The sequence below is a fragment of the Lepisosteus oculatus genome, chromosome 10 (genome assembly GCF_040954835.1).
Source record: "Lepisosteus oculatus isolate fLepOcu1 chromosome 10, fLepOcu1.hap2, whole genome shotgun sequence".
NCBI lineage: Eukaryota > Metazoa > Chordata > Actinopteri > Semionotiformes > Lepisosteidae > Lepisosteus > Lepisosteus oculatus.
In genome coordinates, this window is record NC_090705.1 from 35,401,654 (window position 1) to 35,426,491 (window position 24,838).

Genomic DNA, 24,838 nt, shown 5'->3' on the forward strand with positions numbered 1-24,838 from the left:
TTTTAGCTTGAGAAATAATTCCTCTGAGCAATGTAGGGATGTTATTTTGACCTGCTGGAGAATTATAGTTCTTTATAGAATTATCCCTGAAGTGGACAGATGTATTTTTTATCCTAGATAAAGAACTGTTCTGATTTACAAAAAACACTGTGAAAAATGTTAATATCGTGCATAAAGTTTACAATTGAATAAACACATCTCAGTGCAATTTTATGTACCGTACACTATACTCAATTTTTTTTTTATTTTCTGAACAATAGGCCATATTGATTTAATTGATTTAACAAAAAATGTATTGCTTACAAAGTATTTGCGGTAGCATAACACATTTTTTGAGAATTAGGAAGGCTGAACCTGTTTGTAAAAGCAAGTAAAAGTTCTAAAGAACTTTAATTTAATTCAAATCCTGTATTTGGAACCAGCTGGAAGAAAGGTTTAATTTATCACAGATAATGTAGCGGCACATCTTCTATGCTCTCTCTCTGGCTTCATTCGATTATTCTGTTTTGAATTTTTTAATCTTTTGTCATATATCCTCATCTGTCAACATGTATACTGTTCATCTAAATGCATCTACACTTCCACCACCTCAACAGCAATTTGACATCAGTGCGAATGAAGTGACTGTCTTCTCCATGTCTTTGTATTATCTCTGGGCGTCTGTTCATCTTCTTTGTAAAAACACTAGGGAATGTTTTCTGCCTACTTGCTTTCATGTGCACAACATTTATCAAAATCTGTGATTCAACTAGCATAACTAAAGGTTCTGAAATGTGTTTTTCACATAGAAACTTTCAGTTATCGTTTACTCTTGGGATTACATTCTCTTGGTTGAATGATTTGTATAGTATTCTTCTACAATTCTTGAATCATCTTCATAGAAATTCTGCATGAGTCCCAAATAAACATTCTTTGGGATTATGACACAAATTAAGATGTTTATCCAATAAATTGGGCAAATTGTAACACACCTGGAGATGAACTATTCATAAAAGCTCCCCTGTCTACAGTTCCAAAAGGCAGACATTTGGACTCAGAAGTCCAGATGAAGGTCACCTGTCCATAATACACAGGCAGGTGAAGGGAAGCACAGTATACATAATGACATTACAATCAATCACCTCTTATTGTGTGTGTTACTATGAGCATCCACAGTGATTTTTTCTTCAAAGGTATTCCAAGACTAAACAAGATTCATATTCATACTCATAGACACAAATACTAAAGTGTCTGAACCAAAACTCTGTAAAACAAGCACTTAACAAACTTACTGTTTCTTTCCATTTATTTAGTTTTATTATGTCGTTTCCTTCCTGTGCAATACTGTGTATCTATGTGTATTTATGATGGGGGGTATATTTAGGGATACGAAGGGATTATAGCAGGTGGTCTGTGAGGAAAATCACATTCGGCAGATGTATCACAATTCTCCAAAAACAGTACACTAGTCCATTCTTATTTTCATGTTCCCAAAAAAAGCAGTGGTTTTATGCACAATGCTACACCAGGACATGGCATACTGTAAACGCAATACATACATGCAGGGAGAGTCAAGGTAATGCAAATCTACCTTGCCCTGACCCCATAGACTTTAAAGATCAAGTTTGAATTTCCCTTAGGGAGATTTGAAAGCCTCCTAGTCAGACCCACTTCACTTGGACACTGATATACACAATTGTCTACCTCGCACAATCTGTTCCTGGAATAGCATATAATCCTGCAGACTAGGGCCATAAGGCTAATATCCAAATGATGTTGCAACCTTGCTAAAAGAAATAAAAGAAGGATGAAAAAATATGACTCCAACTTAAATTCTGCATTTTATGTTTCCTGAATAAACACATTTTCTCTAAACGTTTATGTCTTTTTACTACATGCCATTGTGAAATTCTGGAACAAATAAGAATACAGTACTTGCTTTCTTCATGTAAGCATCTAATTGCTTACCAATTGCTAACTTTTTTATCTTTTTAACACTTACAAGAATGAGCAATTTTAGTGCCACTCAGCTGTTGTGAAGTAGGCATTTACAAAGCTTTAATGCACTATTGTAATTAAAGTCAAGAAACATTATCTGGGTATCATGTATTAAAAAACAATCTTTGTCCTAAGACTCCTTTTTAAATATCAGTTTGTGGAATATTATATCTTAATCTTTTAGAAAGCTGTAAGGGATAAGTAGTGTTCATGTGTGTATCAGGATTTGTGTACGTCACTGTGCATGCACTTACACTAAAGGCAAAATGTCAAGAACAAAGGAAACAAAGCATCATGAAAAGAATACTGAAAGCCTTCAGGAATTTCAATCAGTATGGAATATGACAATAATATTTTGAGTCATGAAAAATCCACACAAGGCAACAACTGAAGCTTTTGACAGCTGCTATTATGCTGCAGCTATTTAGCTAAAACGGGTGTCTTTCTGCTCTGTTGTCATATATAATAAAGATTTTTGAGAATCTTATGTCCAGGAGCAAGAAATGTTTCCTTTTGTGATATTCCTTCAATCCTTTTTTTTACAAAGAGCTGTAGATCTCATTCACAGAACTGTGTTAAACACAAGTTTCCTTCATATCATTTTTAACATGACAGACTATAAATGTCATGAGAAAATGTTCTGTTTATGGCCAAAATGTGTGACCACATATTTCATGACAACCTCCCCTTCCAAACAAGATTATGTTTTTAAAAAGCAATTGTGGGTGAAATATCATCCCCAACCGCATCCCAAGTTGTGAACAAACCTGGGAAAAAATACTTTCGTTTTTCCAGAGTCACACAGAAATTGCTTTTGACTGATTCTACAGTTTATTTTTTAATTATCTGTTACATCATAGTAAATGTAACATACAGTAGGTTGTAGACTGTAAACAGACTGTAGTAAATGTAAGCTGAAGATTAATCTAGGGCTACCTCTCCTTGTTCCATTACCATTTCTGCTTACTGTACATACTGTACTGTATACAGTGTAATACATACTGTATACATTGAAGCATACACATTAGGTATACAGTGCAATACATATACATATACATATACACCCCCTTTCAATTTACACTGTTTGTTGTCTTACACCCTGCAATTATTTATTTTTTGAATTTATCTTAACATCCTGACAACTTCCAAGTAAAAAAACATATTCTAGATTTTTTAGAAAACTAAAAATTAATACTGAAATATCTAACCAACACTGTTATAGCAAATGAATTAGTTCAGGTGTAACGCATTGCCTTTAAAGTCACATACCATGTTAATTGGTCTTAATCTTTGTTAAAATTGTAATAATCCACATGATTTCAGGAGAAATTCCACAGCTCCTGTAGGTTCCCCAGCTGGGTCGTGCAATTCAAAGCAAAGACTCAACCATGAGCACCAAGGAGCTTTCAAAAGTACTCTGGGACAAAGTTGTGGAAAAAGGCACAGATTAGGGGATGTGTATAAAAAATCAAAAGGCCTTGATTATCCCCTTGGAGCATGATTAAGATTATTATTAAGAAGTGTAATGCATATGGCACAAGCAAGACCTTTCCTAGATTAGGCCATCCCTCCAAACTGAATAACTAAGCAAGAAAGAGACTGATCAAACGGGTTGCAAAGAAACAGCTTTGGAAAAGCTACAAGCTTTTATGCTTACAATCTACAGGGCATTACCTGAAAACATCATCCCTACTGTAAAGTATAGTGGTGGTAGCATCTTGTCATGGGGATATTTCTAGCCAACAGGGTCCGTGGCACTTGTCAGGATAGTAGGGAAAAACAATGGAGCAAAATGGAGAAAAGGTTTTTCAGGAAAACCCTACTGCCCTCTGAAAGAAAGTGGAAATGGAGATGGAATTTCATTCTTTAGCATGACAATGACCCAAAGCACACAGCCAAATCTACACTATGGCTAAGCAACAAAAAATGCTTGAGTGGGTCTGTCAAAGCCCTTATCTAAATCAGGGCTATCAAGTCATACAGTAAATTGAGGCATGACTTGAAGTTTGTTGTACAATAATGTTTCCCCAATAACTTGAAGGGTTCTGCAAAGTTCTGCAAAGTAAATAAAAAGTCAAATATTGCTTAATCTTCATGTGTTGCAAAGTTGAGAGAGACCTCAACTGGGAGGTCAGGGAGATGGAGACCATTCTAATTAAATTAAATTAAATTAGACCTTTTCTAATTTCATTTTTCTGCATGTAGAGTGTGCTGTGTAGATCCTCATTTAAATAAATGAAACTCAAAGGCACTAATACAATAAAATATCAAACGAGGCGAATTAGGCACTGTGTGCTTTTTTCATAGTGAGTTTCTAAATTTTTGACACAATTTGGACTAAAGCAAAAGAAAAAAGAAGTATTCCTGTACATTTCTAACCTCTAAACTAACTACTGTAGAAAACAAATACTCTGTAAAGGGATGGCTGAGTAGTCTTAGTTCAATTAAATACCAAGTCTATAGCCACATGAAATCTTTTTTTAGTCTGTTAGGCCTCTAGCTTTTTTATCCTTCATGATGGAATCTATTTTTTTTTTTGCCTTAAGCTACTGCCATTATCTGAGATGCTGCTTTTAGAACAAATAGCAGAATACTCCAGGCATGTTTTTAGCAGCACAGTTTGCACATCTAACAGCTAGCAATTCCAGATGTGCCCCTCAGACCTACACTGTATAAAATGAATCTTTTCAAAAATGAATCCATGGAGAAGGCCTAGAGACACAATCCTTCAGAAATCCTGTCTCCAACTAGAGACAAACAAAACATTGAACATCACGCTCAGAAAAGCACAAAACAAGGTAATACAGTCTTTTGGTTTTAAGCTTCCATTACCATTGCAGCTCATTCTAATAATGTCTTAACTTAAGTACAGTTTTCTTGTTGAAAGCTTCCATGAAGTCAAGACCTGGAGCACACATAAAAACTCAATTGATCAAACAAAGAAACGCACTGAAACAAGCACGCCTCAACCCAAAACAAAGCCGTTGACCTTATATGACACTAAGCAAATGATAGCTTCCTGGCATTTGTAAAAAAATCAATACTCCGTGACAGCTCCCAAGGAAGTACAATCAAATGCAGTAAGGTATTGGAAACTAAAATGCAAAAAAAAAATACACAATATCCTTTGTTGAAAATCATGTTCCATTTAAAATCTATATTTAAAATAGAGGATCTGTAACATATTTTAAGATATACTCTACATTTGTAATGCTTAGGGATTAGCTGGTAGCAACAGGCTGGCTTTTACTACTCTATCGTACATACGAAATTGTACACAAAATCTGGCAATTCTGGATTGGCATCACAGTGTTTATTTACAACAGTGCTTTTGTTTTTGCAGTGATAGATTTTATTCTGGTCAGAATTAGAAAAAAAAAACATAGAACTATCTCCCACAGGAGTCCTAACTATACTCATTGTGAGAATCCTATCTATTAAGCCAGTGGGGTTAATCCCTTCACTGACTATATTTTTAAACAGCAGATTAACATTCTGTAGCATTTTATGTTCTTCTGCTTGTAAGCTACAGCTGTCAACATTACCATTATTGTGCCTTTTTTCCTTCTCAGACATTGCTCCAGGTACAGGTCTCAAACAAAAGAACTGTGATTTCTGCACGTTATTATACACAAGAGATGGAAAGAAGTAGAAAATCACTACATATCACCAATTTTAAAGATCAGTTGTCCCCAGCAAATGCCAACTGGCAATTAAAATTGCCAGGGACACAAAACTTTCCACACTATGTCCTCGCCTTCTATTCTTTCCCCCCATTCTGTTACAAGGTTTATAAAATATTCATACTATATGTTTTGGCGGTATATGATACACTGACTGTTTACAGTCTCTATTCTAAATACACTCTATTCAAAGCTACTTAATCTCAAATGGGATAATACATGAGTGCGGAAAAGGGAAAATATCAGAAAAATTAAAAATCATTAAACCATTCAACAGCAAGTACAAAGTAAAACAAGAAGTAAATGTAAACAGGCCTCTTTGGATTTTGGTTTTTGTCAAATACGGACTTAAAATTCCAGAATCACTGATGTCTTAATACCTGATATAGTCTGACATGTATCCCTGATAAGAAGCACAGTAAACAGGTAGTAGTGAGAAAGAAAGGACGCAACTATAATCTAGTGAGGATCTACTAGACAATTTACAACATAACATTCCACTGCAGATGGCATTTAGATACAACTGTCAAATTTACATGTGCCTATATGTGAAATGCATATTCTTCAGAAATACCATTCAATAATTTATTTTTGTTTACTACATCCCAAATTCATTTTACTCTCATTCAGCATTTGACTTGAATCACTATAGTTTTATCATGTTTAAATTAATTATTCACTTCAGAATTGCACTCTTACATTTTGAACAGTTGCATTAAAAACTGAGTAGGAACAGACCGAATTTTTTAGTATTTTCTGATGCATCGCATCTCTCAACTGCCGAGCTAGTAATAGCAAAAAATAATGACTCTCCATGGGAAGTGAAAAGCGATTTTATCTGGCTCTGCTTAATAAAATCAGATGTGACAACATTCTGAATTCTTAAACCTTTATAATGTAAAAGTAAAGCATTTTAATAGAAATGCCTTTTGAAAAAAATACACTATATCAAATCACTATTGAAATGAAAGAAAAAAAATATTTTAATTTGTTCCGATGTAAGTTATTATCAGTTCCAAAGATCTAATTAAAATATGTTTAGTCAAAAACTGATTGCAAAGTACAGCACAATATTATTCTCTGTGCATTTCTTGATGTTAGAGATACAAAAGCTGAAGATTTGGATTAAGGACACATTCTAAAATAAAAGAAATAAGGAAATAAAAAATTAAAGAAATATTGGAAGTGAGTGAAACAAGCTACCTAATCTTACATATTCATTCTAGTTCCATTTCAATTCCTTTTTATATCAAACAAGGAGACCATAAGTGCAGCACAATAAATGAGAGAACAATTCATATCTTCATAGAAACACATAAGACACAGATGGCATCAAGACCAGAAGAATACTCTTATTTTGATCTCTGAAAATCCAGCATCAAACTTACTTTTGTCCTTGATTGTTGTAGCTGTTGTCATAGTTGTCATATCCTTGGTCATCATAAGCTGTTCCATATCCATCATCATATTCCTAAAGGCAGTAAAAGGGAAAAAAGAACATTATTTTTTCATATTATGGATATGTCTTCAACTTAACATTTTTTTCAAGATATGTAGTATATTCAATATACTGTATATGACCCAAACATATCTTGAAGTTGGTCATGACTACAAAAATAAATAAACTGAACTTTCATATTAGTTAAAATGAGAATGCAATGTAATTTATGTAATGCTTGATTACAGTAATTGGGTATGTTTCAGGGAAATAAGTATGTTCACCATATGTGGGAATTCAATACACACTGTTCCTGAAACATAATGTTCTTGAATTCATAGTAATGTACTGTAGCTGCATTATTTTACTGAATGTTAAGTGCCAGTCTGTCATGCCAGTCCACTCATGTTCACAGCTCATATGAACTTGAAATGGTCTCATTAGCATCTAATGAAGTTGTTATCTCTTGAACAAAGTTTCAGATTAATAAGGACCTGAGTTTCTGCTCAGCAAAAATAAAATGATACTCATTACAATGAACTTCAAAATCCACTGTTGTGTAGGAAGATCATTTCTCCTCTTAAAGTTGGTTGCAGCCATTCCTAATGACAATGTTGCTTTTTAGTCATCTGTGTCTGAAATATTAAACTGACAGTAGAGTGGCAGACATTTCTATTGGGATACGATTCTTGTAAAAGGAAGCACCACATTGTTTAGAAAGCTTTTTTTAAATATGCAAAGATATTTTGTAATCTTGCAATACTGCACAAGCTAAATAATGATAAAGTAAGAATCAATACTATTAATGACATTAAATACATATAGATTCACTCAGTGTTGTAATTCTGCTTTTGGGGATGAAATATTTATTTAGACAACAGTGGCAAACATAAAGTGAGAGTGATGCTGTTAACAGAATGGCATGTAAAGCTGGAAAACGTGACGTCTGATGCCATTATGTCATAAGATTTGTCACTGGCACCGCTTATCAGACTCATTGTTATGATATGTAATATTTGATTGATTGGCTCTTTCTGCACAGTACATGAACACTTCAGTGAAATTAAAGTAAATTCATTGAAATGACAGATCTTTAATTTGGAGAACTCTTTCCTGTCCTTATAATGTATAGCACATTATCTGTGTCATCTTACTGTACATTGTGGTATGTAATATTTTCACCAAACATCAAGACCAACAGTCACCAGTGGGCTCTGGTAATTTCAGTTTACCACTGCTGAAGATTAAAAATGGAATCTTAAGGTGCTATAATCAAAATTCAGATTTATTATATTTGATTCCATCATTTGAAAACATGTCCCTGGACATTTTTTGTTGACAGATGGAAATCAGGAAGTACCTCTCAGATCTGTTTCTCAGGTTAAATGTTGCATTTAAAGCCATTTCAGCTACTGTAATACCACACTTTAGGTAGTGATTTTAATTCTAAAATCTTTTAATTTCAGATCAATTAATAATACAGTAATAGCATAGAATAAAATATAGAAATGAAGTATACAATGAGTACAAGTAAGTCTTATAAGCATTATTTAGTCCAAGCCAAAGAAAAATACTACATTGTCTGTACTCACGTTATGTAGTGAAATGTTATACCAAATACTGTAAATGTTAATTGACTGGGATTTATTAGGACCTAAAATATTTGACCTACACGAGGTATTGCTACTATGAATGACTGACAGACTAAATTCTATCCCTGGTGTCATGATGTTTGATTATAATTGGTAATTATATACTGTATGTTGCTCTCTCAACATCTGTTTGCACTTCAACATTACCCCCTAAGTCAGACATCAAAGAGTAGCTGAAATACATCAATCCTAATTCGGAATAAATGAGATTTGTATTCAATAAAATACAGTACATCAGTCTTTGTGATGCATCTTTGTGATGATAGTAGATACTTATTAACCAGATCCATCTGTTTTGAAATATGTACTTTAAATTAATAGTTTGGAGACTAAGCAGAAAAAAAATCCCCACATGCAAGATTTTGAATTGCATTTACCAAATGACACAATTAGAATTTATGTACTTGAATACTAATCCTGCTGCATATTTTAGTACAAGGTGCTTGCACTAACCTTGGAATACACATACAATAAATGCAAATGAACAAAGTACATATTCTGTATTAAGACACTGTCTTTTATTAAAACTTGCCACGACTTCTCAAAGCTCTTTACAGAAAAGTACAAACAAGATAAAGGAGATAAAATTAGCACAAAGAAATCGAAGAGTTTAGAATGTAATAGAAGATGCAAAGAAGCAGACAGATGTCAATTAAATAAAATTGTTTATAAAGAACAAGGTTTCGAGTCTAAATTTAAAACTGTTAGCAAAGTAGCAGAATGGGAAACATACATAACTTGTATCAAATAATTTGTCAAGTCAAGCTAATTTTAATTCAAGCTAACTGACTTTTAAAAATAAAACAAATAATTTTAAGACTTCATACTTTACGTGCACTCACTGCTATTAAATGTTCAAATCTGATTTTCTTCCATTTTTTCAACAGGTTTCTTTACAGTAACCAGTCCTTCCTGCTGTAGTGTGAGGTGTAGTTATATTGTTATATATGAAATCCACTGTACCTTAATTATTAGTCCTTAATTTAAAAAGGTATTGTTACCATCCTAAACTCATTTTCCAACTTTCCTTGACTTTGCTCTCCAGATAGGCTTTTCCTAGAATAAATCCATTCACATCATCACTGAGTTACTCTTTTACTTCTTGCATCCTACAGGTGCCCCTATTTTTGGTTTTAAACTGCACTTAATGCAGTTTTTCTTTGTGCTCTTTGAGTCATGTTTCCCTATTCATTTGCAGGAAATCCACTGGGTTGACTTTGTCTGTTCCTTTGAGGATTTTGAATAATTGTATTAGGGCCTTTTATTTTCTCTGTTTTGCACTAGCACGCTAACTCTCCATTTCTTTTTAACTATACATTAACTCTCCTACTTTATTTTCAATTTCAAATTCAGATACCTTTGTTGGCATTACCAATGGATTACAGTGTTGTCAAAGTAGATACAATAAACAACTTTCAGATATACAGTATACTGTACAGTACATGCATATTATTGGACATTTACACACATCGTCAGATAGACTCAGCTTCTGTTCCTCAAGTTGTGACAGGAGATCACATACTGGGCTGCCAATGTTCCTGCTCCCAAAAGCACCACTTCCTACTCAACAGAGCCTTGACTCTTTCTATTAAAGCTGTCTGATTGTTTAGGGATGCTCTTCCATAAAAACCACTGGTGTCCCTGAAACGGCATAAACCAGTTTGATGATCCTGCTGTTCTGGAGTTGTTTTATTAGCCTCTTGATTGACACTGCCATGGGTGTGAAACCTCTCCTTTCCCTCCAGTGGAATTCCACTCACTAGTGCTCTACACTCAGTTGTGTCTAATTCTGAAGCTTGTTCCGGTTACTCAGTGGCTATCTGGAAGTCAAGAAATGGCTTGGAGCTGAGAGAGTGGCTTTCCAAGAGAACCACCTCTCACTATGTTACAGTCCCCTAACACATTCATTGGTACACATCCTAAAATATTTGAAAGTACAACAATAATATGTTTTGCATGTGTGATGCACAGCTGCATTATTAAAAAATAACTTATAGATAACCTATAGGTCTCTATATAAAAATGGCAAATTTCTATTGAAATGTTTAGGTTATTTTTGTAATGGCAAAACTGAGCTTTTTCACTATCAGGTAATTTAGCAAAGGCTAATTCCAACTGTATTAACAAAATTTGTTAAAAAAAATTCCATTCTAACATTAAAATTTATCTTATAGTGTAACAAATAGTGCTTGACTTTTTAAAAATAATTTGTGATGGAAAAAATATTATAAAAATATCAACCTACAACATTGTTTATCTCTTTACATTGCCCAACATCTGTATAAGGATACAGCCTTTTAAATAACGATTGCACAAAAGGGCTAGAACATGGTTAAATGACTGCCAAGTTTTAAGAACAAGGATTAATATGAGACAGATCATTTGAGACAACTTTAATTTTTACACTACAATGTATCTGAAAATCGTGTTGTTAAAAAATTAGGATTGCCCTTATTATACTGTTGTGGACCAAACCAAAATGTGACAGTAAAAAAAAATGAACATGAGTAACTCTGGACATCATCACTGTGGCTTTTTTGTTATCATGCAACTGCTGAAAAGGTTAAAAATAAGTTAATTTATGCTGTGTGCGAAGTGAAAGGGATACATGTGAAGAACACTTCATTAAGATAAAGCATATCAAGCCGAGAATGACGCTGAACTTGGACAAATATCAGGAGTCGCATTACCAGTGAAATGTGTTGTGTTGGCTCAGCAAAGTTGAACTAAAACTGTGATTCAAAGTTATCAAGCATGTTATAACCATTGGATTTGTCTCTTTAATCTCTTATCAGTTTAATTTTTGTCAACATACAGTACTTCTGTTGATAAGGATATTCAGAATATCCTCTGATATAAGGCAGAGTCGGGCAGTGGAAACAGGAGGGCAAAACAAAACAAAAAGGGATGGAGGACACCAAATAGTTACAGTACTGACAAGACAAAGTGAGTTGTTGAAAGACCAGAAAGACTGGACTGTATACTGAAGAGTCTGGGACACTTCTTGTTGGCTGCTAAAATTGCTGATTGGAATAAAGAGCATTCGATTTGTTCGAGTGTATGTGGTGCTAAAGCTTATAAATCAATGGACAACATGGCAGGCAAGCCAGGAGGAATGGTATATAAAGATTTAAAACAACCAGAGTCAGATACATTACTTTTTGAAATTGTACAGCAGTTCAAATATTGCAGCTGTTTCAATAATCTAGCATGTATTGTGCTATGCTCAATACATAGCACAGTGGTATTTACAGGCTCAGTCTAGTGTGACTTCAATACATGGAGCAAAGGATGCTAAGAAAGTCCAGCTAAGAATGAACAGGATTTTCAGATACCAAATGCAGAGCCTAGTATACTGCACAGTAAAGAAGCCAGTATGGTGTTTAGTACAGCTTTAGAGTATTAAAGGTGTGGAGGCACTCATCATGCAAGAAGCTATACATTTCAAATACTGTCATATTTAAACATTTTGAAATAAAAATCGAAGCTGTCTACATGTGAGGTACAAAACTGTTAGGATTTGTGGCATTTGATGTAAGAGGCAATGATCAGAAGATGACCACTGTTTGCTCAAACGTAAGGCTCAATCCACTTAAGGCTGAAGTGTTGTCAGCAATTTTCCGGAGCCATGATTCACAATCTTCTCTAAAGAATTATACATGTTGCTTTTTAGGTGGGTGACATGATGATTACTGGAACGAGTGAAATAGAATCTTGACAATCTGGAAAAAGTGCTGCCAAAAATGATATCTATGACAATTGGTGTCTCTATATTATGTGTGAGTGCACTGTCCTGGACTGGTCCCTTGCTTACATTATAACAGAAAGGTATACTATTATGCTATAAATATCTGAGAAATGTTAATAAACCTACTGTTTCCTTGAACAGACATTTACCCTGGCACAGTTTAGCTCAAACCAGGGCATAATAAGTTGGGTCCATCTTGACACCTCTTAGTGATGAAGTTTCCATTTAGGCCTTTTCTCTAATTGGTCCCATCTGGACTGGGACCTTAGCTGGTGGTTACTTATTAATCATCAAAGGAACAATCATGGGTGGAAAAGAATGCTACACATGGTGACATCTCAAACTATCACCAACCATGATTACTGGGCTTAAAAGGCAGTGCACCACAATGAAGGCATGACTGCTCTCTCTCACTCAAAAACCTGGCGACCAGACAAGCTACTCAATTAAAAGACTGGGACTACCACTGTCTGTACTTAAAAGTTCTGTCTCCTTGCTGAATTAAACACAGAATGGTCTGACTAGCATTTGCTTTGGATGAGAATAAAATGCAATATTCACATTACAAACTTTAAGTAAACTATTATTCCAGTACATGTTTGATAACGTTTTCTTCACAACACTAAACAAATATTGACTTGTCTTGTTGTGCATGGATACTGAAATACTATAGTTATGTGGGACTGATTTAATAATGAGGTTGATAATAACAGGGTTTAAAATCAATAACTATTCATGATCCTATTAAAATCTTTGTAATATATGAGTGTGTGATCAGTCATGTACAGTATATCAAGGGAGATTGTTATATATAGTATATATTTAAGTCCTGTAGGTTTGTTTTACACATTAGCTGTTGTATTAATCAAAATTTAAATAGTATACTTTGAATCTGTGTGCATTTGCTATGTTACTTTTTGTTTTGTATGAATGACTCATAGTATCCATAGAAGCACTCATGCAGTTTACCATTTTATTTTCTAACTGTTACAGTAAATTCAAACCACACTTTATTACAAGGGTCGCTTGCACTCATTGTCTGCTGAGTTAGGTTCCGGCTCGCTGTAACACTCTATTACAATTAGTGGTTATTGATAATGGAAGTACTGTATGTTATGTGAAATATGTACAATGTACTCATAAGACTTAATTTAGGATATTGTGTGAAATGTACTGAAATCAGTCCAGAGGAACCAGGTACATTCTTGAGACTATTCTGTCCAACTCTGACAGGCAAAAGAACCTTCATTTTTTGTGAGGACTTGTTTTATTTTCAAGTTTAGAGTCCAGCTTTGAGAAGAACAAACAATAAGCAGTAGTTGTGTAATCCCCATAAATCTTTGATATAAAAACAGAGAGGGAAAAATATTGCAATATACAGTGTAGCACTATGTACAACAAAGGACAATAAACCTAAACTTTACAGAACTTTATGTAGCAGTGCTACTCATCGACAATAGTAGAAGCACCGTTTGTAGTTAGTGGATGCTGAATGCAACTGATCCAAGGATCTTTTAAATCTAAGATGTCATAAAAATTGCTTAGCCAAACACTTGAAAAAGAGAGACTTCTTCCAACCCTTGTTTTTCTTACTGTAGCTGCTGTCATCCCTGCCAAAAGTAAACTTTGAGATTGTATTGAAAATGTTAGCTGAGCATCATCTACCAGCAAAACTACCTCTGGGGAGAGGGGCACATTGATCCCCAGTAGAGAGCCCATGTTAGACTCTACTTGTCACCAAAATGTATTCATTTTAGGACACTTCCAGCATACAGTATATGTAAATACATGCCCATAACCGCAGAAAGATTTCTACTATTTTAAATGTATTTCACCCTACTGTATGGTGTAGCATGAAATTTCTGGACCAGTTTAAAATTAATGACTGATGTGCAGTGTCTCTAGACGTTGTGGAAATATTCTCCTGTATTATGTCCCAGTTAGGGGTAACGTTGGAGAAGGAATCTTGTAAATAAATCATTAAATGACCAAGAAACTAAATGATTTTAGCCTTGATTAAAGAATGTTGAGAGGAGTATTTAAGTATGCCATAAACTCAAATTTAACCCCATGAACATTTTCAGAATTAACAATGAACTATGCAACAGAGGACAACTTTACACAGACTTATTTCTAGGAACAATTGAATTAGATCAGATCAGAATAAAGAAATGAACTAAATGGGCTGAATGGCATCTTGTTTGTAAACTTTTTTATAATTTAAATGGTCTTTTAAAGTCTACATTTTTATTCTGCTTCATAGCATCAATGTGGTATATTAACCATCCATTATTTTAAAATCTGGAAGAAAAAATGTGATTGAATTACATAAAACAAAGGGGTGTTTTCATGTTCCACATATGGTATGAACTAATGTTTCAATGTAATTACTGTGCAATCAGATTTAGAAATCTGGTCAGTAACACAGTATAATCAGATTTGAGATTTTATTTTTTCTGGAAATTAGATTTTCAGCAATCAGATATGACTACCTGCACAACCTATTTCTGAAAGGATTCAAAATTAAATTACCATCTGAGTAAAGAATGACCAAGCAACATGATTATCAGACAGCTGTGCTGACGTCTGCTAACTTTCAACCTACTCTATACAATACATAAATCAGTTGACTCCCAAACATCATATTCAGTGTGTCCCACATTGGTTTCTGCACATTTTACTTCAACTATAGCTATAGCTGAAATTCTGTCTTGACAAGTGAAAACAACACTGCAGCTATGATTCTTCGTTAAAGTAACATGCACACACAAACCTGTACATGTTGCTGTTCATTAATCATGTCATTGCGTTTCACAAGACTGAAAGACAACTTTGTACAGATGCAACAAGAAATTTGATCTGTTAGCAGCTGTAATAATTACTGAATCCTATGTATTGTGAGCATTAATTGAAATCTCTATAAGCACATGAAAACAAATTAAAAAAAACATCCCTAACAATGTGTGAAATTGCAGAACACCTGGATGGATGGTGTTTACATCTACTCAGAGTGGAGATTTCATCCTCTGCTTTCATCCCTTAAGCAGAATCAGCTCAAGATACATCTTGTTCATACCCCATAAAGGGAAAGATACTGCCTTCAGTTGGTTACTTTGGTCATTTTACATACTCTGGATTTTTCAATCCCTTTAATAAAGATTCAGTCATTCATTTTATAAACAAAAAATAACTATACGCCATATACACTCTTTTCTTTCTTAAACACCCCAAACAGACTATACACATCACATTATTCAATAAACAGCATTAGGCTGACAGTTATAACACATCTCACCATCAAATGAATATGGCACTTATTCTACCAATAATTTGCAGTCATTTCAACAGATTTATCATCTGGCAGATGTTGCTGCTATCTTTGATGTACAGGTGCTAGTGTCTTGGGAGCAGTTTACAACTGAGACAATGATGGGGAACAGCTGGTCTAAAAGACATTTTCAATGACCTCCTGCCTTTGTGTACTACTTCTGAATCAATCAGTCAGATGTTGTCAGCTACGGGCTTGCAGATCTGTTTCCAGGTGAGGTAACCTTTATCAAAAGCTGTCTATTAAATAAGCAGTGTTCGTGCCAGGACCTTTATTTCAGGCCAAAGCAGACTCATTATTAACCTCTGCAAAATGACGTACAATGCATACAGTGCTTAAGTGATCTTACATTTTTTACAGTTATTGAATATTCAAAACCAAAATATATTCTGTAATCTTCATGTTCATTTACTAATACAGAAGTCTTCTACAACTTAAGCAATGTATAAATATGATTTTAAACACATTGGCTTATAATGACACAGGTACTGTAAATTGTGTGCATGTATACCGTTTGCAGTTTGTCATCTATGTAAAAGAATCATGCAAAACTTTGGTAGAACTATACAGCTACAGTGCTAATAAGTTTGTAAATCTCCAATACAGTATAATTATGTCAATTACAATTTCCATGATACCCTCATTTAATAGAAACTGGTCTTTTATTAAATAACCAAAAGGGTTTATATTTACTGATTTAATGCTTATTGAGATGTAATGATGTATGACATTGAAGAAAATTAATAATTAAGAATTAGTGTACATGAAATAATAAGTTAACCTCTAGTTTACTTAACATATTGAGGGGATAATTAGAATCAGGTGGTTAAATAATGGCACAAAAAATAGTAGATATTCAGCAGGCTGAAAAGGATGACAAAACCATCCAAGGCTTCAGTCATCCACTGTTAGATAACCTACAAATATGACTCTACCTAGGACCAGTTATTCTGCCAAAATCTCCCTAAACCCAACTTTGGAAAGAGTGACAGAAAGTTACAAAGAACCTCAGAGTAAAGTCTGAGTCTCTGTAGGTCATTATCCCAGCAGCTAATGTAAGCTGTCTTGCCTGAATGGGAAAATACTGATTGAGAGGATTGACAGGTGGAAACCATTACTCTCTACAAAGAATTTAGCCACCCAGAGTGCTCATGGATGATTCACAAGACTGCAAAAATGCCCTCTGGAAAGACATTTGATCTTTCTGGCCACAATGGGAATTTGTTTTTTGTGTGGCGCAAGTCAAACACTGCCTTAAAACAGAAGAACCTCATCCTGACCATCAAGCATGGTTTTGGGAGTATCATAGTTTGAGGCTACTTTGCTGCTTCAGGATGTAGATCACTTGCCATCATTGACAGAACCATGTTTTTAGCATTGCATCAATTTATCAGCATGTTTTAAATAGAATTTCAGGTAATCCAATTAGCTGAACCTGAGATTAAATTGGATCATGCAGAAAGAATATAATTCCAAACATACAAGCAGATCTACAATAGCATGGCAGAAGATGAAGCAATTACAATCTATTACATTTATCTTTCCTTAAAAGACTGTCGGATAATTTCTTTTGCAAAAAGCTTACAAAGGTGAATGTGTTTAGTGATCTTTAAACCTTCGAATTTCCTCTATAGTCCCATTTCTTACAATATGACAGTTCCATCTTCTGCATTAAAAAGTGTTAAAGAATAGTTGTTCTCTCAATGAGCACATACTTCCTCCCTACTTACTAAAAAAGAACTGTCTGAACACCACAGTCCTGTAGTCAAAGATCACTGAGTGGTATGCGGCAGTCTAACATATGAAAAATAAAGTCTTAGTCGTGGTCAAGACACCACAAATGTAGTTTTTTCTCAGAAGATTTCAGGATCCTTTCTTTCACAAACAGCTTTCAAAGATAATGTGTCTAGTGCTCTTTAAACCTTTTTTCCTCCTCTGCAGTCACATTTATTATAATATGACTGATTCATCTTCTGCATTAACAAATGTTAAGGAATCGCACTGGCTTTAGAGAAAAAAAACCAAGAATGATTTGAACAGCACATAAAGACCACTGATGTTTTCAAAGATCATTGTAGTTAGAGATCACTGATATTTTTGACAAATTGTAAAACAGGTTTATTTACAATTAAAGGGCAGTCATTGTGCATTGTTTCTACAGATATAACACTGCAAAGTAGGCAAAGAACCTTATAAGAGTTCTGCAAAATAATAAATGCACACAGTACATTCCTCCAAATAAAATATGCCAAGGTACAGAAGTTTGTGAAGTTTTAAAATCAGCATTTAGGAGTGAATAGGCATAGCAAAGTTATTCCAATACCTTTCAAAATATATAATAAACATCAGCTAAATTAAAATTCATGGGTTCACGTGCATTCTGCAAATAAATATGCAAATCTTGCTTTTGAATGTTCCTCTAAGCAATGTCCCATCTGCACCTGAACGATGTGCCTTAGAAGGTTAGCTTATGGTTTATATAAATGGAAGATTTTAACACCTCTGAGGAGTTGAGGGCACCAGTTTACAAGCAAATAATTAATTTGTCGCAGATAACCGCTGCTGTTAATAAAATGTATACGTTCTTCTACATTAAGACAGTATTGATATGATTTCAAAACATGTGGGCTTTGTTATATATCTCACACAAAAAATAATTTTCATTATTTGTTATTTTTTAATAAGGTTCAGGTCAAAGTTCACGGTTCAAAGTTGCATACCTAAAATGGTTATCTGATTTTCCACCTCATCATCTAATATGTGATTAAAACCTCTATTATACAAAAACAATTCCGTTTAAATATACATTTAAATAACTTGCAGACACAGAATTTGGAAACTGAAAAACTAAGAAACAATTAAAATTATGTCTTAAACCTCATCCAAAAAGTCAGTTTAACAGTTCAGCTAAAAACCAAATCACTTGAAATAAGTCTTTTCCCTTGACAAACACATTTTTTCAAAGGTTCGGCATATATTTTAATCATATTTACCTAAATGGAATTATGCTGGGTGGAATGGCGGTATAATGGTTTGCCTTGAAGTGCTGGGGCCCTGCGCTCAATTCTTAATCCAGGCTCAATCCAGGGTGTTATCTACCTGTGTTCTCATGGTTTTCCAAGTTTTCCTACTTGGTTTCTGTGAAAATTGGCCCTGATACAGTAGTGTATGTGTCTGTGAGTGCAATGTGAAGGACTGGCATCTACTCCAGGGTGCATCCTGCCTTGCACCCATTGCTTGCTGGGATAGGCTTCTGCTCCACCGTGACCCTGAATTGGATGAAGTGGTTAGAAAATGGACGCTATTGCAAAGTGGAACTACTGTATTGTACTAAAGCAAAGCATAATCATATAAAGGTACAGAAGTTCCCCTTATACAATAAATCCATAATATAGCTTAGAGCAAAAAGTGGAATTAATATCCATGTGGAGTAGTGATATTAGCTTCATATACATTCCCCACATATACAGTTCAGATATATACTGTACATACAATGTACTATGGAACATAACAACAATAAATAGAAATAGTTAAGACAAGTTTGTTATTATTTTTACCTTATAAATTGATCTGTGTGATGTGCTTGAAGTGCTTTATCATGTCTATTTTCTCAGCAGTCCTCAAACTAACATGTTGCATCTCGCAAATAGCACTTAACTTTGCACCAACACATGTTTGCCCAAAGTTTAATGGATAACACATATAATATTTTAAGATAAAGTGTGTGCACTTGCAATGCATTCACTTCAAAACTTACTGACAAGTATGGAGGACAATGAAAAGGAGTGCGGTATAACATCTTGGCGTACTACAGTGCCTGCTACAAAACTCTCCCACCCTATGTCGCTGGCTTTAAGCACCTCGAAAAGTGATTTAAGTGTTCTGTATCTAAGGATCTGTTCATCTTACAATGAATTTAGTTTCTGTAATGAACTGACGAAGCATCTGCAAAGTGATAAATTTCATGGCAATTTAAAATGCGTACCCACATCTCCAGCTTTGGGTATTGAACTAAAACCAATATTAGCTGTTCATTTGGTTAGCACAGACCTAAGCACAGTAGGTAAATTGTCAAGCACTCACATATTCCCCGTATGTATCCTGTGCTGGGGGAGGCGGAGGTCTGTATCCTGCAGGTGGTGGCGCCCCTCTTGCTCTCTGTGCAGGTAGGCCCCGTCCTCTGGCCACAGTGACTCGAGCAGGAGGCGCTCCTCTAGGGGCAGGGGCACCCCGGGGCACCACAGCCTGGGGTGGGGGGACCCCTCCGCGACTTCTAGGATGAGGTTTTAGGATAAACAGAGTGAAAAGATAAGATTTTACCACTGTATTTAATGCTGAGCTTTGTCAGTTGAATACAAATCGCCCAGAAACCAATATAAAAACGAGCATTGTTAGATTTAGGAGTTTGTGCCAGTAATTACATCGAAGAAAAATAAAGTGACTGCAGCTTTAAGCTTTATGAACATCAATATTAATATGGTCCAACAAAGGTGCTCTTGTCTGAAGCTGCATGCTCCTGAATTCAATCATATTCTAAGTGCAGCATGAGCACTACACCAAGTAGCTAAAACAGCCCTTGATGTTTTCCTGAAATATTTCAACATCCCACTTATGCCAAAAGAAATACCTATTAATCTACTATTTGATCTCACAGTTTCAGAATGCTGAAAGGCAAAACCAACTAATCAGACTTCTAAATCCAATAGTTGATTAAATGGGCATTATAGGAATATTATTATGGAAATTAATATAAATTCGCTTTACATGACTGATATGTTTTGACTTTACATACATGAAAGTGGAATTAAAAGTCTATTTTATTTGTTCTTTCTTCAGTGGTACAAAATGGAGAGAGCTACTGTAACTAAAACACATTCACAGTCTTCTCTCGACAGACACATCGACAGATGTTTTCTTTGAAATACATGCACAATCTTTTTGGAATAATCACAAAACCAAAATTAAAAGTGTTCATTCATTTCCATTATTCTATTCAATAACGTAAGAAATAAAATAAGTGATGTTGAAGATTTATACCTGGGCAATCCAGGGGCTGGTGTTCCTCTCCCTCTTGCAACTGTTTTTCCCCTTACAGATGGCACTTCTGCATCTTCAGACCCTCCATTTAGATATGTCAACTCCTGAAGTTGTGCCTGTCTGATTTCATCATTGTAATCCTGAAGATGGAGCACAAGCATAGAGTACTGAGATTAAATTACACCATATTAAATTACTTAATTTATCTACAGGTTACAGCCCAGCAATATTTAATTAATCTACTTACTGGAACAACATTTCCTAAGGCAACAAATATTTCTGATTCTTTGCTGATATTAGGATACAGCAAGTTTTAATATCACAGATAACTATACTCATTACAGTTGCTTCCCAAATACGAAGTGCAGATACATATTTGATGTTTATTAATAGTCTGTAATCACAGCTGAAAGGAAGGGATTGACATAGTTACTGTATTTATACAATGTCTTAATATTTGAGCCTGATATTTAAAAAGAGAAGTACAAGAAAATATGCATTCTTTTCTTATTCTATTACCAGTATATATATATACATTTTTTTTAATTTCAGTAATAAAATAAATTGTGCTAATATATTTCAATATTTTATACTTTTTTAGACTGAGAGTGGGTACATATAAAGTAGATATCGTAGGATAATTCTGACAAATTAACAGTTGCCATAACCATTGTCCTTTAACACTAAGCACTGGTATCTATTGCTCAAAAGCCAGACAAGATACGTACTGGTATGAGAAACTTTTTGATTTCTTCAAGTGCATGCCCCATTCTAGCATAGGCTTCTGCTGGTGGAGCAAACACTTCAATGAGCACATGAAGGTCCTCATTCAGATGCTGGTACTTAGCCTCACCACTCTTTCGAAGCTCTTCTTCCTGCAAAGCACAACAATATCAGTGGCTCCACATAATAAAATGCTACATCAGCTGTATTGGAAATCAGCCTCACAGGACCAGCTTTCTGAAATCACTGTGTGGTAGAGATAACATACAGTATGTCAATAATCAAGCTGGCTTCTTAAACAGGCTTTGGTGCCAGTGGAATAAGATCAGACACGTCTTGCCTGTCTATGTATGACCAAAATCTATTGTTTTCCTATAAAAAGCAGACAATCTGTTTATCCACGCATGTAGCTTTCAGAAAAAAAAAGTTAACCAAGGAAAACAGGAGACGTTTCATTCATGTGACCATTGTGAGCACTCAAGCTCTATTTATTTCATGTAAATATACAGGATCATATTTTCAAACGTTGTGTTTACAGAACCTAAATCCGCAGATTTTGATCACGACGGCCTCACACAGTGAATTAAAGTGTTCAGACAGAAATATATGGAAAGGGAATTTTAATTCACAATTTTCTGCATATTTTCATTCATTCTAGTGTTGTTTCAAATTGAATCAATTCCACTACAAAGACTAAGCATCACCATCCAGTTTGGAAGATTTAATTGTAGCAGTTAAACTATAAGTTTAGATTACTGCAATATTTGTCTTGAAAGAAGCATAAGATATTTAAAAGAATTTATAAAATAATCGAAACCTAGAAATAAACGGAAATCAAGGAAATTCTAATTGAGAAAAAAAATTGTGATACATTTTATTTATGAAGCATGATACACTGTACAAATGAAGTTAGTGTTGGGTATGATTTTCCTTAGCATTAACACAGCACTGCCCTCACTGACACATAGACCCGATCAGCCATCTGAGAGCACAGTATTTGTCTCTCAGCAGTCAATATATTACGTGTGAACAGACCCTCTTTGCATGTTCAGATGTGTAGGTTATTTCTTTCTGCAATACATTGCGCTTTTACCTTTGCAGCCTGAAAACGATTACGCAGATTGAACAGGAAATTTTTATGGTTTCTATGGAGTAGTCTGCTGGTTATTGAAGCCTATCATTCTGCAACTTATCTTACAATTGTGCCATTAGAGCCAGATGTTCTTGTGGTAATTAAAAGCTTGTCTTTTTGAATGGCTATTTATACACATTTGTAGTCTATTGAATTTGCCAATTTTAACTCAGCTTAGGAGGCAAACACAGACAACCTCGATGTTTTTTAATGTAATCACATTACTTGAGTTTAGTACTTTATCGCAAAGAATACTTTAACTTAAAATTTCAACAATTTCTTCTATTCACTATTTGAAATGAAAAAAAGTATTAAGCACAGTATGTAACCAATGAGCTACTGATGTGAGATGTGGATGGCTGCGTTTTCATTTTGCATTATGAGATCTAAAAGTTTAAGGATAATTATAGCAGTAATTTAGTTCTAACTTCTTTAAAATACAAAGTATAAAGTAACAGCTTATTACTTAGAGCAGCAAAATACCCATCTTTAGTGTGATCACATCAGGTCTCAGAAGCTAAGCAAGGACGCATCAGTCCAGTACAGGAATGGGAAAACTCTTAAGAAAAACCTGTTTGCTGGTTTAAATGATATTGTTGGGAGCAGTGGGTGAGACTCTTCCCTCCGAGACAAAACATCTGAGCAAAAGTCCCTTTATGATGACCACGAACAGTGTCGTATACTGTAGGTGGTGCCATTCAGTAGGTGGCACATTAAATTGAAGTCCTAAGTACATGTACAGCATGCAGTCATGAGTCTTTGAAATTTATATTTTATATACACTCTATTCCTCACATTCAAAGTGAAAACTAAAATGAAAGAAAAATTGATTATTAATATGAAAGAGAAATGGATAAGTCCTGATTGCCTAAGTACTCAAACCCTTTGTTGGTAACGGGTAACAGTGGATTAAGTGGAATCAGTGTGCAATAATAGTTGTTTTACATGATTTTACAGCAAATGCATCTCTGTAAGGTCCCTTGGTCAGTGAATTCCATTAAACGATTCAACTATGAAGACCAAGATGCTCTTAAAACAACACCAATAAAGTTATTGAAAATTACAAAGAGAAAGATATGAATGCTTCAAAAACACTGAATCTCCCCTTGAGGACTGTGAAGTTGATCATTAAAAGCTAAATGTAAATCATACAGGTACAGTATCTCTCAGACATTGTCTAGATCTGGCTGTTCCTCCTATGGGAGCAACCAGGCAAAGAGAAAACCAGTTAAGGATACATCTGCGGGACCAACAGCAATTTTGAAAGATCTAGAGTTCAATGACTGAGATGGAAGGAAAACACACTTGACTCAGCAATATCACAGTACTCCAGAAAGCCAGCCTGTATGCCAGAGTGGAAACCCCATCACAAATCTCAGATGTAGTTTGCAACTAACTACTGCATATAAGTGGTTCTGCAAACATGTTTTGTGATCAGGGTAGAAAAAGTTTGACCTTTTATTTTAAATGCAATGTTTCACATGTGATGCAAGCCCAACCTAAATACCCTACTGCCCAACATGGTGGTAGCAGAATTATGTTGTAGTTTTGCTTCTCATTGGCAGGAACTGGGGATCTTATCATACCCGCTAGGAACATAGTTGGAGCAAAGTACTAGATAAGTCTTGGAGAAAAGCCTGCTTCTGACCTAAAACAGGATATTGACACAATGTACTAGACCAAAGCTACATTGAGGTGACTTAAGAATAAGAATGTGTATGTTCTTGAGTTGCCTAGGCAAACCATGACTTGAATCATGTTGTGGGAAAAAAAAGACAACTGTGCCTATAAGCAATCCCGAATCAACCAAGAAGTACCAAGAAGAATGGTCTAAACATTTCACTGTGGTACTTTGGAAAATTGGTCGACCCTGTGTTTCCCCTGGGCACTCTAGTTTTGGGACAAGACAGTCCCATTGCTCGCTGAGATGGGCTCTGGCAAATAGCAAATATTACCTCAATGAATCTAATTCCCATTGAATTGCTGTACTCTTTTTCAATAGTACAATAGTATATTTTTTCTGCAGGTGATAACTTATGGCTAATATAAGGTAAGGTATAAGGTACCGAATGCTCCTCTCCATCCGTCTCAGTACTGTAAACTGTAACATACTAGGGAAT

The 24,838-nt window shown here is 34.8% G+C and overlaps 1 protein-coding gene across 3 annotated transcripts in view; it reads right to left on the reverse strand.

Annotated features, from left to right (window-relative positions):
* The window catches only part of khdrbs3 (KH domain containing, RNA binding, signal transduction associated 3), a 149,914-nt gene that overhangs the window by 24,642 nt on the left and 100,434 nt on the right, over positions 1–24,838 (reverse strand). For 2 of the 3 annotated variants that reach the window (XR_011190769.1, XM_069195142.1), the window contains exons 4-7: positions 21,592–21,738; positions 20,864–21,003; positions 19,910–20,099; positions 7,049–7,131 (exon numbers count right to left, since the gene is read on the reverse strand). Coding sequence is in view for 2 of the 3 variants with exons in the window: in XM_069195142.1 (XP_069051243.1) it covers positions 7,049–7,131; positions 19,910–20,099; positions 20,864–21,003; positions 21,592–21,738 (560 nt within the window). In the remaining variant the exon portion in view is untranslated. The remainder of the gene's footprint in view (positions 1–7,048; positions 7,132–19,909; positions 20,100–20,863; positions 21,004–21,591; positions 21,739–24,838) is intronic. The other variant, XM_069195143.1, reaches the window with a different exon arrangement.